Source organism: Fonsecaea multimorphosa (assembly GCF_000836435.1).
Source record: "Fonsecaea multimorphosa CBS 102226 unplaced genomic scaffold supercont1.14, whole genome shotgun sequence".
Classification (NCBI taxonomy): Eukaryota; Fungi; Ascomycota; class Eurotiomycetes; order Chaetothyriales; family Herpotrichiellaceae; genus Fonsecaea; species Fonsecaea multimorphosa.
In genome coordinates, this window is record NW_015971648.1 from 40,013 (window position 1) to 54,653 (window position 14,641).

Consider the following 14,641-nt stretch of genomic DNA (forward strand, 5'->3'; position numbering starts at 1 on the left):
AGAGCGGATTGTCATCGTGCGTCTCTCACAACATAGTCCTGCGGCATTTATACAATCGGCAAGTCAAGGTAGCTCCATTTGGTCTTCATTCTACCGAGTAGTACTGCCACTACTGCCCATCCACACGTCCTTGTAGAGGGCATCGGATCAACCGGGGTGGGTAGGCCGGACACCCGGAGCAGGGCATGCCAAGCCAAGTCACGAGGGACCACCAGAAAGGGGAGAGCTTGGAGCAGTGGCTTGCTCCTCACCAAGCTCGGGACTGCGGCTACAGCAACCCAAGCAACCCAGGCGAACCCAGCGTGATCCGTCCATTGGAGTCGTCCGAGTCTAGTCGCCCAGCATTGGTTGGTCGCTTTGCCATCTTGGAGAGCAAAGGGGAGCTTTCGGTGTAAACCTTTTCACAGAATATCCCGCGCAGCTTCATCTATCTCTTTCTTCTCTTCCGTCGATCTCAATCCAAACATTCTCGTCTCTTTGTCCATCTCCCCTCTGTCTCTCTGATTCTCTTCATTCTTGTCTTGGCCAAACATGTCTTTCGCCAGGCAAATGTTCGGACAGGTCCAGCGTCGAGCTTTCTCGGCGTCTGCTAGACAGGTTTGTTTTCCCTCACCGTCACACCACGTCTCTCATCTTCTGCGACCTCAAGCTGATGTCTGAAACCCCACACAGTCCTCAAAAGTTGCAGTTCTCGGTGCTGCCGGTGGTATCGGTCAGCCGCTGTCGCTGTTGATGAAGCTCAACCCCCGTGTCTCTCAATTAGCCCTCTACGATATCCGCCTAGGCCCAGGTCCGTTCTGTCCACAACTTGAATATTTATAAGAAGAAGGATGTTGATTAAGACTGCAATAAACAGGTGTCGCAGCTGATATCAGCCACATCAACACGAGGAGCACCGTCAAGGGCTACGACCCAACTCCCTCGGGCCTCCGAGAATGTCTGGAAGGAAGTGATGTTATCCTCATTCCCGCCGGTGTCCCACGAAAGCCTGGCATGACTCGTGATGGTAAGAAGACGGCCTCCACACATCGAAGATGCAGTATGCTGACGGATTGTAGATCTGTTCAACACCAATGCTAGCATTGTTCGGGACCTTGCAAAGGCCGCGGCTGACGCTGCGCCCAATGCCAATCTTCTGATCATTTCCAACCCTGTACGTGAACACGGAAAATAGCCCTCTTACCGCATGCACAGGATACGCAGCTAACGATCCTGGAAAGGTCAACTCGACCGTCCCCATCTGCGCTGAGGTGTTCAAGAGCAAGGGTGTCTACAACCCCAAGCGTCTCTTTGGTGTCACCACTCTCGACATCGTCCGTGCTTCCAGATTCGTCTCCGAAGTCAAGGGAACCGACCCGGCCAATGAGAACATCACCGTTGTTGGTGGACATTCAGGCGTCACCATCGTCCCCTTGATCTCACAGTCTGGCCACCCGGATATCACTGGTGAAAAGCTTGATGCTTTGGTCAACCGAATTCAATTCGGTGGTGACGAAGTCGTCAAGGCCAAGGATGGTGCCGGTTCCGCTACTCTGTCCATGGCTATGGCTGGTGCTCGATTTGCCGAGAGCTTGCTCAAGGCCGCACAGGGTGAGAAGGGCGTTGTTGAGTGCACATTCGTGGACAGCCCCCTGTACAAGGACCAAGGCATCGATTTCTTCTCCTCCAAAGTTGAGCTTGGTCCCGACGGTGTCCAGAAGATCCACGAGGTTGGCAAGATCAACAAGTACGAGGAGAATCTGCTGGAGGCATGCATTGGAGGTGAGTCCCACGCGTCAAGACCCCGAATCACGTAGCACTGACCGCTTTTCCAGACTTGAAGAAGAACATTCAGAAGGGTGTGGACTTTGTCAAGGCTAATCCATAGACAATTGGATGGAGATTTGGGGGCTTTGGAACTAGCATGTACAAACAACCGACCTCTAAATTTCTCGAGGGTGGGTTCGTGTGGCAGACTGACCCGAGTTGGCCCAATCATCGACTCTTGTAGTGGGATGCACCTTTTGAGCCTTTTGCAGACACTACCTGGGTAATTACCCACTCCATTGTTCTTTTTTCTCGAGGCCGCCCGAATCGTGGGCCAGTATGCGAATCGAATTGCAACTTTACGCTTTCCCCGGTGCGCCAAAGTACGGAGGAGACAATCTTTGCCGATGTGGTGCATGGCCCGAGACTCGGTATCCAATCATGCACCCCCAATACGGCGTGATAGTTGCGATTTGACAGCTCCTGACAGCTCCTGACAGGGCTTGGACAGTTCCTAGGGCAAGTCGGAGCATCCGTGCTAGAATGGCGACCTGGGAGATGGGCAAAAGAGAGGCATCCAAGAGGCTGCTGAAGTCCTGGCACCTGCAGCAGCAAACTGGATGATCCGGACGCTTGGGACAGGTTGAGGACTTGCCAGTTGTTGAGGCACCTACCCAGGTATTAATACCCCTCTCTACCCTGCTGGATCGACGACCTGCTCCTGTCAACCTTACCATCACCTTACCATCACTTGCTCTGCCTGACGGGCCGTCCTCACCTGTGTCTCCATTCTGCTGCCATTGCAAGCCACTGACACTGCACCTGGACACGGCCAAGCCAAGCCTGTCACTTGCTGCCCAGCTGAGATCTGAACTTCGGGAGAGGCATACATCCAGTACCGACCACACCTTGACTCGACCCTCCTAGGCTGCCAGGCACCTTCGGTTATCCCTCTTCCGTGAGAGTGACGATCTCACCCCAATTGATTGTTCTCCTCGACTGAATCTGTCCCGTGTCCTGTGAGTGTTGCATCCTCTGGTCGATCAATCTTGCCGGAACAGCTTACCGGCGATCGAAACACCACTGGCGCCACTGCATCTCAACCACTACTGCCCCCACAATCACCTCCACCCCCGGCATCTGTAGCACCCGGACTAAGCTCCAAGCTAAGTCTTCATAGGACCATTAGGCTCGCAAACAATTTGGCCCACCCACGCTCAGCTCAGGTTGGTCGAAGTATGAATTGCGAATACATATTGTAGGCCGTCCACTCTCGTTCAACTAGGACAACGCCGCCCAACATGTCCCGCGCCATCGACGGCGATGGCGACCACGAGATGGCTGAGCCTGCCGCCGCCGAATCCTCTCATAACCGGAGACGACGGTGCCAAATCCACATTTCCCGTCACGAGCGATTAACTCTAGAGGCCCATATAGACTCTATAGGTGGAAGGACCTACCTCGACGAGCAGCAATGGACAATGCCAGATGGCCATCTTTGCCCGCTACTGCGTCTCCCGCCAATCACTCCTGGTAATCCGTATTTCTTTCATGAGCAAGTCACCGCATCAGGGGGAACCCTGCCTGAACCCAGAAGAGAAGCCCTCCCGCCGTTGGGAACCTTGGTGTTCGATTGGGACACGGAGGAGGCAGAGGACTTTGCTGATCAACGGAGGAGAGACAGAGCATTGGCCTCTGAACGACTGCGCGCTCAGGAGCATCTGCAACAGGGCCATCATGCTAATGTTCCTGCTGGATATCCTGTGCATTATCCAGAAACTCCACCTTCGGTACGGCCCAAGGAGTGTGCTGTATGCTTTGAGGAACACCAACCCGGAGAGCTAGTGGTCTTGCACCACTGCCAATGCGCCTACTGCCTGCCCTGTCTCAACCAGGCATTCCGAATAGGCTGCAAGGACCGTGCCTCATTCCCTCCAAAGTGCCACAAGGTCCCTCTACGCATCTCTGCTTTGGGCAGTGTGCTTGAACCCGACGTGGTCGAACGCTACAAACAGATTGAAGCCGAGTTTGGTGCACATCGGCCCTTCTACTGCGCCTTGCTGAAGTGCTCCGCTTTCATCCCAGAAACGGACCACCTCCCCCAGCAAGAGGTGGCGGTCTGTCCACAATGTCACAACTCGACATGCAGATCCTGCAAACAGCTCCAGAGTGACCACACTGTCTGGGACATTGACGTGAAGAAGCGCACGTGTCCGGCAGAGGAGGAAGATGTCATCAAACTCTATGAGCTGGGGAACGAGAAGGAATGGAGACAGTGTCCCACTTGTGGGAACATGGTGGAGAAGACTGAAGGCTGTGAGCACATGGATTGCGTTTGCGGCGTCGAGTTCTGCTACGTGTGCGGCGCACTTTTCGACGAAAACAGTCGCTGTGGGTGCAACGATGAAGATGATGAGCATGACAATCAGGAAGATGATGAGGACGAATGGAATCTTGATGGGTTCTTGGCCGCTGAGCGGTGGCCCGGTGCCGCGGCCGCCTTTGGACCCCCTTCTTACCCCTTGTGTTTCCACGGCGCGACGTTTCCCGTGGCCCCGGGTGAGCCGGTCTGTCAGAGGTGTTGGACGCATGAGGGGTTGTCGAGGTGCTATCAGTGTGGCGCGCATCTGTGCAGCCCGTGTGTAGACAGGTGGCATGAGGTTGTTCGACGTGCCTATTACGCAGAGTACGGGGGTACCCCAGCTTATGCCGAGTTATTCCGACGAGGACCGGCGCGCCAGCCCGGGGCATGACGGATCTGCATCATCTGAGGCCGCTCTCGCATTACGAAAAGCAGCGGAGTTTGAAAGCAGGGCGACAACGAAAATGAGAGACGAAGTCACGTTGTCCGTGAGGGAACGATGGATAGGGCAAAGCGGTTTCATGCCAACCCTGTGGCTTTCCAGTGACGGAGTTCGACCTCCTCATTCGGTATTCAGCGTCTGGCGTTTGGTGTTCGACCTCTCAGAAAGCGCTTCTGCCCACCGTCTCTTGACGGCACTTCGATGTTCGCCGCTCATGCGCCCAGACGGCGCCGATATTCGACCTCTTAAGTACAAGCGGGGTGCCGATGTACGTCCTTTCAGGAGGAGGATACTCCAGAGGTTGTGTACGCCTCAACCACAGCCATCTTCCCCCCTTTCTTTTTGTGTTTCTGTGGAACACAGTACACGATGATGTTAAAATGCCATGGGCTAAGAAGTTGTGACTGCTGCTTCAAATATTTTGTCACGCGACGCAACGAAACGCAACGAAATGTTATGCTATGCTATGCTATGCTATGCTATGTCTTGGAGGGACACCACGGCGGCCGAGCAAGCGCCAAAAGTGGACGGGAGATTTGCAACGACATTTTCCGAACTGATTGGAAATCAAAGAGCCTGCCTCGGAGACAGACGATGGGGGTTATGTAGGATATTATCTCTCTTATAGGTAGTTTATTTAGTCGAGTTTTTTTGTTGTTGTTTTTTTGAATACATCTCTTTGTAGTCAATACGCTCCTGTTTAGACGATGGTCATGCATGATCCGTTTACTTCCTCGCCTCGTTGTCCGCTTTTGCTTTTCGTTTTCATTTTGATTATATTCTCGATTTTTCGGATCCCAGCGTATCAATACTCATAGTGGTAAAAATTTCTCTGAAGGATACACCAGATAAGCACACATGGCAGAAGGGGCGGCAGACATGTGTTTAGAAGTTTACCTCGTACGTAGATATTACATGTATTCATTTCGTGGCTGATCAGCTTTTTGTGAATATCATGAATATGTCCATCCCGTGCACGGCGGTTTGGTTTGGTTTTGGTTTTGGTCATCCTCGAGGGTCGTCTGCCCTGATTTTCATTCAATTTTTATTCCCTCCATTCTCCCCCCTTGCTGATCCTTTGTTGTATGTAATCGGTTTTATTCAGGATCCGCAATCTTGAGAATACTCTTCCCCAAATTCTCACCCTTGAGCATACCCAAAAACCCCTCGACGGCATTATCCATGCCCTCGGTGATGAAGTCGACGCTCTTAAAACTGCCGTCCTGGATCCACTGGGTGACTTTTTCGTTGCGCTCGGGCTTCCACTGGTCGATGTTCTTGTCATAGACCAAGAAGCCTTGCCAGCGGAGGCGCTTGCGGACCATGGCGCCGTAATTCTTGACTCCATAGGGCGTGGTTTCTTTGGCGTTGTTGTACGTCGAGATGGAGCCGCAGGCCACGATGCGGCCGAATTCCTTCATGTTGGCTAGTGCTACGTCGAGCAGCTCGCCGCCTACGTTGTCGTAGAAAATGTCTAGGCCGTTGGGGGCGAGTCGTTTGACGGCCTCGGCCATGGACTCCTTTTTGTAGTTGAACCCCGAGGTGAATTTGAGGTCGTTGAGGATGAAGTCGAGTTTGCGGTCGTCGCCGACTGAGCCGATTACCTGGTTTTCCCCATCAGTTTTAAAATGTCACCCCCAAAAAGGGGAGTTTTGAAGCGGTGGTTGGTGTTTGGAGTGTAAGGGCAGAGACGGGAAAAGAAACGGGAAATCCAACTTACATGTAGACCTTCTCGCACTGCAATCTGTCCGACCATCTGGCCCACGGCGCCGGCGGCGGCAGAAATCAGGATGACGTCGCCTTTCTTGGGCTGGCCGATCTCGTGCAGCGACCCGTAGGCCGTCATGCCCGTCATGCCCAACAGGCCCAGATACGCGGTCAAGGGCACGCCGTCCTTTGGCTCGATGATCTGGGTGGTGGCGACGGCAGACTCGTCCTTTGCCGAATACGACTCGGTGCCGGAGCTCTGCAACATGACGATGGCCCCCGGTTTGATCTTGGGGTTGTCGCTCTTCAAGACCTGGCCGATCACGCTGACGCTGATCACCGGCTTGCCCGTCGTCATGGCCGCCGAGTACGACGGGATGCTCGGGTCTCGCATTCGTCCGCGCTGGCTGGGGTCGTATGCCACGTACAGGTTTTTGGTGGTGAAGCCGCCCTTGGGTGGAGGCGCTGTTTCGTCAAACCCAATGTCTTCCACCGTCAGGTCTTTGCCTGCGACGGGCCAGCCGTTGGGGACGGCCTTTGGGCATATCTTGTTAGTGGACGTGTATATCAGGCCACTGCGGCCCGCCTTGGAGAAAGGAAAGGAACATTAGTAACACACCTTGTAGATGAAGGCTTTGTTCTGCACCATTTTGAATATCGTCGGATGTGGTGGACGGGGAAGAGGAGTAATGCCTAGAGAGATGAAGATGGTAGCGAGGGGTATTGTGTGCTGTTGTTTCTTATGAAATTGCCTACTGTCCTTGAGAAGATGGTCGTCCTAATATACTTGAGGACCCAGTGCTCGAAGATCCATCCATAAAGAGTATCAGTCCCTAGGTGCTGCTGGGCGTGGGCCTCGTTTTCTGGCTAACGGTATCAACTAGAGCCAACCATTTGCAGGGTCAGGTAAGATGCACCACCAACACCTTGAGGTTAGCCAGTTTTTGCCTCGGTAGGATGTATGGCTTGGGATGGTGGCATTGATTGATTGTTAATAAGTAATCGGACATTTGATAATCCCCATCCTATGTCCTGCGGCCAGTGATCGCTGGAGCTTGATGAGCGCGAGGTGGCGAGACTTTCTGAGAAGGCCTAACTGTTTGGAGAGATAGGACTACGTAGACTGGGTTCGTCGAATACGACTATACGCAGGTGCATGATCGTGGATGATTGTTAATGATGAATTTTGGGAATGTCAAATACACCAACGAGGTATGGCGCTTCCTCAACTAAGGTACCTAGGTACCTACCTAGGTAAACAGCTCCAGTGCCTGCCCAGTAGCCCCCGTGCATCCATGGTTAGCTCCCCCGGCATAGCCGAAGAGGTAGCCGGGGCACCAAGGAAACCAAGGCAATGGGGCACTTGCTTAGCTAAACTACCTTCATTAGGTACCTAGATATGCACTTGAGCATTGGGCACAATTAACATTCTTAACTACCTAGGTACCTAGTAGGTACCTACCTAGGTACGTCCTTTCCGAAGCCCTCGACCGATACTCGGAGAGGTACAAGCACCGCAACTCAATTTACAAAGTACTAATCCTTGGATGTTTGTTCTTTTAATAATAATAATAATTAAATAAATACTCGAGTTTCTTTGTCTCTGTCTCTCTTCTCCTTGTCGCCCATTAAGCTCTCAACCTGCTTGCCTGCCACCTGCCTGCCCGCTCCACAATGTCTCCGGGCGGCTGCCTACCTTGTAAGCTTGAATGGAATTGACTGACCACGTTTCCTTCGGTGCCCAAACGCCCCAATCCAGCTCGACTGACAAAAACTCTCGGACTTGAATCCACTGTTTCACTCTCTGGAATCTTGACTGTCACACTGTTGAAACAGAAAACGAGTAAACTTCTATCAAGACCCCGTTGTTGTCTCTCGTCTCCGTTCAGCTGGTCATTGCAAGACCGGTAGGCCATTGTTGCTCTGCGAGACATGACTGCTTCTTGTCTGATTTGACGCACCCCCTATTCCATCCTCTTTTCTGTGCCACGTCCTGCGCAAGCGTCGCATCCATTTGGCGGTGAACTACTTATTTCTAGCGAAGGCTTTTGATGCACTTACTTCTTCCCTTTGCTCCAGCCTTATCACTAAAGTTACACTTGTTCCTGCTGGGCGTTGTTGTCCTTGTCATCTGCTAGCATCGTCACCTCACAATTGCTTCTTCACTTTGGCCCCTCTTCACCTCGTTTACTGCGAACCTTCGGAGCTGTGCCTTCTTTGCGAGTCCTAGGCTGCTCCCTCCCGCCTGCAACCTGCATCAAACCCTGTAGCCTCTTATCATCATTCATCGTTACCAAAAGTTACCATGGCCAGCACTCCGGTCGCCATGGCTGCCTTGCCTTCACAACGCGACCTGCTACAGCGCCTCAACGACTATCGCCACTTTGACGAAGGCCGCCAGACCGAGATCGAGTTTTTGATTCAGAGCTGCATTAAACTCAACAACACCTGCTCCACCCTAGAATCCGATCTAGACGACGAGAGAAATACACGCCGCACGTGGAAGAAGCGTGCCGAAGACGCCGAAGCTGCCGTGGCCCGCAAGTATACCGTGGTCCTCGTCGACGGTGACGGCTTCATTTTTCGAAAGGCCTTCTTTGATGCCCTGGCCATGTCCGGTGGCTCCAAGGCGGCCAATGAGCTTTACAACCAAGTCATCAGCCACCTAAAGGCTGCCGATGCGCTTTCAGGCATTAATCCCGACTGTGACGTCCTGCTCAATATCTATGCAAATAAGCAAGGCCTGGCCAAAACCCTCGCGGCCGCCGGTTACCTTAGCCACCCTTCTCACATCGATCCCTTCTTTTGCTCCTTTACCCAAAGCCGCAGCCTGTTTCAGTTTATTGATTGCGGTCCGGGAAAGGAGAGGGTTGATGCTAAACTACGAGGTAATCACCAGTGCTTTTATCGAGACAATTGACCGTGGCTAACCGAGCCATCTCTAGATACCTTCCGTTTCTATGCAAATAACGCCCAATGCCAACGCCTCTACTTGGCTTGTTCTCATGATAATGGCTATATCGCCGAGTTCGACAAATATCGCCATGACCCTGTGGCATCCAAGATCGTCCTAGTCCACGGCGCCCAAACGGCTGCAGCTGCTCGGGCCTACAGCGCTTTACCTTTCAAGTCGACCAGATTTGACAATGTTTTCGAATCCTCAATCTTAGAGATCCCCCTCAAGTCTGAGCCCATTTATGTCCCACCCGCCCCCGAGGCTCTCAGCCTGGTTTCGTCCTTCACCGAAAACGGTAGCTCGGATTTGACCCCGGCTAACAGTAGGTCGAGCTTTTCGTCCAACTCTGTCCCGCAGGCCTCGACACCATTAGCCGCCCTTCCACTCAATACCAATACCAGGACTCCATCTCAACCCAAGGCGTCCACCCCACCCACCGAGGTAGCTAAACCGAAGCCCGCGACCCAGGCTCATGCTGCGCTTATTAATGGGATGCAAGATGGCAAGAGCGGCATTCCAGTCAACCGCCTGGGGCAGAGGATTGATCTGAAGATGAGAATCCCGACTACAGCAGAGATGGAGAAGTTTGAAGATCGTATCGCCAGACGGAAGCTCTGTAACGAGCATCATCTCCGAGACAACTGCGAATCCTACAACTGTCGTTACGATCATGAACCCATTGACGCTGCCATGAAGAACACGTTGCGTTATAAGGCAAGGAGCATTGCGTGTACTCAGGGATCCAAGTGTCGTCGGATGGATTGTGTTTATGGTCATCAATGCCCGGTAAGTCATCACGGGAACCAGTCTCCTGTTGTCGCGGTTTGATGCTGACGATCGAGCAGTGGGGTAACAACAACTGTGGAAATCCGAAATGCTCATTTCTCAAAGCTGGTTTACACGACATCAGGGACCTGGAGATTGCCAAGTTTGTTGCAGCTGCTCCGAATTATTAAGAAATCTTGCGCGTGGGTGTGGGAAGCCATAGAGCGGGCGGGATTGATTTGGGGGTGCTTCTCGGGATGTTCCACTTGCTCGCTTCTTTTCTTTTCCTAGGTAGAGGAAGCAAGCGGGTGGGAAACTAAGGTAGACAGCAGAATCACTGTCAATGCTTGTTTGTTAGTGGCTCATTTGATGGGTAGAAGGACAGGATTTGCCATCAACCAGCCAAAGTCCGGACAGAAATTTTATCAGACATTTGACGCGATAGATCATTTCCTGTGCTGTGCCGCCATCGTAATGGTTTCTTCCAATTGTGATGGATTGACAGTCACCCCGGTGGCGGTTTGAAGGACTTTTGGAGTTGAATGCGCTGTATGGAACCCACTTGGGCTGGGGGATCTTTTGCTTTTCCGGGGTCCTTGTGCGTGCCGCCGCGAGGAAAGCCAAAAGTAGGCCTGAAGCGGTTTAAAGGGCCAGCTCCTCCACAGATCGGATGCACGGATGAAGAGTCCCCTCCTCGCTCGTCGCCTGGTCAGCTCATGCCGTGGGCAATGGGCATTGGGCATCCAATGCACGGTCCTGTGCGAGTCCTGGACTCCTGGCCCCAAGCTGGGCTCGCTGGGTGGCTGATGCATCTCGCGCATTTCCTCCACTCATCGTCCACGGCCTCTCCGCCGCCGCTGATCAGGAGACCACACAGAACCATCATCCATGCCAGTCTGCGCTGCTCCTCCCCATGAATTGTGATGCTTTTTGCCCATGCCACCTGCTGCCGGCACACTTGACATGGCCCTTTTTCCTCGTCAGGCTGCTACTGCTGCTTGTCATTGACTAAAAAAACCTTGGATTAGCACCTGCCTCTCGGGTGATGAAATGGCTTGGTTGGTACAGACAAGGGCGGCAGCCTGCAACAAGGCATCAAACAACACCTCTTCCACTGTCAACTCGTGCTCTCGAGCCTCTGGTTCGCACACTTGACATACATCATCCATCATTCACTGCTCAGCCATCCAGATTTCTGCCTGTCCCTTCTTTTGGGCCTTATTTTGAATGCACTTGGTATCTTTCTTGGCTGACTCTAGAAAAGGCAGAAGCACGTCTTCTTCGTGCCTGTGACTCGACTCGCCGCTGCCTCAGCCTCAATTCTGCCTGAGCAACCCACGCCTTTCTCTCTTGTCCCCTCTTCATATTTTCCTTCTCTGCCTTATGTCTTGAGGGCGCTGGCGGTTCATCTTTTCCCGGTGCTCATCTCTTTGTCATTGACCTACCTTGCAGTACTATCCCTCTCACAACTAGACCTCGACCCTCTTCCTCTCCCCACCTTTACTCCCGCCAAGCAAGATGGACCAAAACACTGGTGTCACAGCAGAAACAAAAAAGGCCGAATCTTCAGCCGAACGCACTTCCACCAGCAAGATTCCTGCACCCGAGGCAGCCAAAGACAAGAAGAAATGCAAGAAGCATGTTGGACCGTCCAGCAAGACAAAGCCCAAGCATGGCAGCAAGAAGAAAGAAATCGTTGAGACGGAAGACGAATCCTCAGAGTCAGATTCCTCCTCAGAAGTCTCGACCGATAGTGACGGTTCGAGTGACTCGGGGAGCGACTCTTCCTCCGTTGTTGAAGTCTCCAAGAAGAAAGCTAAAAACAAGAAGGTGAAGGCCCAGGCGAAGACCCAGGCTAAGGCCTTGGTCAAGGAGCTCAACAAGCGAACGAGGAGAATGAGGAAGCAGGCAGCAACCGAGGACGACGACTCATACAGCGAGGACGAGCTTGACGAGGAGGTCATTAAGCCTCGGTCAAGAGTCCGAGTCAAGCCGTCCAAGAGGGTGTCTAGGAAACATGCCAGCCCTGACCGAGACGAATGTGATGTTATCGAAATCCGCGAGGATCCCAAATCTGCAAGGCTACGCCAACTGAGATCCTCATTGCACAAGCTTGACTTTGAAAACAATGACCTTCCTCCTCCGTCTAACGTTTTCTCCCTGGCCAGAGGTGACAGCCATCCGGAGCCCGTAATCCCCATCATCAACCATTATGACAAAGCTCGAAGAAATCGGCGCAGAGAAACTATGTTTGATAGCAACCTTCTTGTCGGAGAGCAAATCCTCGAGCAACCCAAGGCGAAGAAGCAGAAGAAACCTAAACGCGCCTCCAAAGTCGCTTACAAACGAGTGGACCAACTTTGGGACCAGTCCATCCACAACTTCAAGCTCACTGAAACCGTGAAAAACACCGGTGAGGCCATCTGGGACCAATACATCTTTACTGTGCGTCGTCGGTTCGACTGGGAGCACAAGTATCTGGCAACCGTCGTCGACATCAAATCCGAGCCTCTCAAGCAATGCCTCCAACATATCATGGCTGGCGTCAAGGGCATCAGTCTGGTCGAAGACACGCCGCATCTGGATCCCAATATGCTCTTCCTGTATCTGGAAGAGATGAGGGAGTATGTCAAGACCCTCGAGGACGACGCTGTGGGGAGGAAGCGCAAGGAGGCTAAACCTTTCAAGACCAAAGCCAAACACCTCCGAATCATGGTCAAATACCTGGACAAAGATTTTGCCGAGACCAAGAAGAATTTGTATCCGATGCTGGAAAATGGCATGATCACCTTTGACCTCCTCTGGGCCTTGTACAAGCCAAACGCCATTGTGTACTCTTCCACTTACGGAGATCAGGACGAACCTCGGGCGTTCAAGATCGACTTCACCACGAAAGAGTCGCACTTTATGCGGGGCAGTTGGTACATTGTCGAAGGCAGATACCTAGAATACGACGGCAAGAACTTTGGAATGGGCACCACGCACTCGGAAATATCGTCGTTCCAAGGTGTGCGCAAAATCACCTCGCTGGAGTGCTATCCGCTTGAGTATCACAAACATGCCGACAAAATGCGATCCCAGTTGATTGAGCGAGGAAAGCACTTCGTGTCCCTTCAAGGCATGAACTACCGCCACCACAAGGGCATGGCGTACACCAAACGCAAGAAGCAAGTCTTGAAGATCAACATTGACGGACGCGTCATGGTCGACCCTGCAATCCATCGCCGAATCAATCCCAATTACCCTGCCAGTGTCATCAAACCAAAAGACGATCCAGATGGAGTCATTCTAGACAGCTCGGATGACGGTTGCGGCTGCGGGTTTGATAGCGGCACTGACGTTGGCGGCAACAACCAAACCACTCCTTCTGATGAAACTATCCAGGTGCAGGAGACAAAAAAGTACAAGGTGGTGAGAACGCCAAATGGTCAAAATATCATTGTGGAGGTCAACTCGAAGGAAGACACTGACTGGAGCCAAAAGGCTGAACCGATTGAAAACGACAAGCTGTCCGCCCATGAATTCACCGAGGAAGAGTTGCTCATTGCCAGCCCTGTTGTCTTGGGATTCGCCTTTGGCGAGAAACTCTGGCTCGAGTTCACCGTCTCTGGCATTTCCAACGTCGTCTTCAACGACCAAGCCTTTGAGAGTCTCGTTCTTCCTGACGCCCACAAGTCCATTGTCAAGGCCCTTGTCTCGAGTCACACCTTTCAAGCCCACAAAAGCATTGATGACATCATCTCTGGCAAAGGTCGTGGTCTCGTGGCTGTTCTCCATGGTCCTCCAGGCACTGGCAAGACGCTTACCGCTGAAGGGATCGCGGATCTTCTCAAGTGTCCGTTGTACATGGTCAGTGCTGGCGACCTGGGCACGGAGCCGACCAAACTCGAAAAGGAACTCCAGAACATTCTGGACATCGCCCACAGCTGGGGTGCGATCCTGTTGCTGGACGAAGCCGATGTTTTCTTGGAACAACGTTCCATTCACGATATTCATCGCAATGCTCTTGTCAGCATCTTCCTGCGGCTTCTCGAGTACTTCCAAGGCATTCTCTTCCTGACCACCAATAGAGTGGAGACATTTGACGCTGCTTTTGTGTCTCGTATTCACCTGTCGCTGCGCTTCCAGAACCTCACAACCAAGGCCAAACGCACCGTGTGGAAGCTCTTCATCGACCGGGTTAAGAACCAGGAGGGGATGCAAGTTGCGGCCATCACAGAGCAAGATTACAACGACCTGGCGCGCCGCGACGTCAATGGGCGACAGATCAAGAACCTTGTGCGTGCTGCACAAGCTCTGGCTGTACATGAAGAAGTGCCTCTGAGCATGGTGCATATCAAGCGTGTGATTGATGTGGCTGAGAGCTTTGAGATGGATCTCAAAGGTGGTACTGGATACACGGATGCCATGAGAAGTGAGTTTTACCTGTGACCGATTGCCAGGTTTGTTGCTGACTTTGATAGGTTATACTTGATTGGCTCATCATGTCACCTGTTGCGAAGCGACATGACACACAGCCAAAAAGCTGGGGTTGTGGAAGGGGTTGCCAGCGGGCCTCTCTTCCACAAGAATAGAGCCGCCGTCAGCATCAATATGAAACGCTGTTGGTCGTTATCCGGCATCCCAAACGGACCTGGCTCATTTTTTCTGCGCGTCTTTCGGG

At 52.6% G+C, this 14,641-nt stretch overlaps 5 protein-coding genes across 5 annotated transcripts; 4 read left to right on the forward strand and 1 right to left on the reverse strand.

The window, feature by feature from the left end:
* Positions 1-531: 531 nt before the first annotated feature.
* Positions 532-1,867, forward strand: Z520_07044 (uncharacterized protein; the record flags this gene model as incomplete). Its single annotated transcript, XM_016777543.1, has 6 exons — positions 532-597; positions 673-790; positions 857-1,006; positions 1,059-1,153; positions 1,221-1,761; positions 1,815-1,867. 6 exons carry the CDS (start codon positions 532-534, stop codon positions 1,865-1,867), a joined length of 1,023 nt encoding a protein of 340 aa, XP_016631053.1.
* Positions 1,868-3,047: 1,180 nt separating this feature from the next.
* Positions 3,048-4,499, forward strand: Z520_07045 (uncharacterized protein; the record flags this gene model as incomplete). Its single annotated transcript, XM_016777544.1, has 2 exons — positions 3,048-4,305; positions 4,393-4,499. 2 exons carry the CDS (start codon positions 3,048-3,050, stop codon positions 4,497-4,499), a joined length of 1,365 nt encoding a protein of 454 aa, XP_016631054.1.
* A 1,148-nt stretch (positions 4,500-5,647) lies between these two features.
* On the reverse strand, positions 5,648-6,906 carry Z520_07046 (uncharacterized protein; the record flags this gene model as incomplete). Its single annotated transcript, XM_016777545.1, has 3 exons — positions 5,648-6,154; positions 6,271-6,792; positions 6,877-6,906. The coding sequence occupies 3 exons, from the start codon at positions 6,904-6,906 to the stop codon at positions 5,648-5,650; spliced, it is 1,059 nt and encodes a 352-aa protein (XP_016631055.1).
* Positions 6,907-8,562: 1,656 nt separating this feature from the next.
* Positions 8,563-10,169, forward strand: Z520_07047 (uncharacterized protein; the record flags this gene model as incomplete). The annotated part of the gene is made up of 3 exons (XM_016777546.1): positions 8,563-9,145; positions 9,203-9,999; positions 10,059-10,169. The coding sequence occupies 3 exons, from the start codon at positions 8,563-8,565 to the stop codon at positions 10,167-10,169; spliced, it is 1,491 nt and encodes a 496-aa protein (XP_016631056.1).
* Positions 10,170-11,496: 1,327 nt separating this feature from the next.
* On the forward strand, positions 11,497-14,409 carry Z520_07048 (uncharacterized protein; the record flags this gene model as incomplete). The annotated part of the gene is made up of 1 exon (XM_016777547.1): positions 11,497-14,409. The coding sequence occupies one exon, from the start codon at positions 11,497-11,499 to the stop codon at positions 14,407-14,409; it is 2,913 nt and encodes a 970-aa protein (XP_016631057.1).
* Positions 14,410-14,641: the final 232 nt, after the last annotated feature.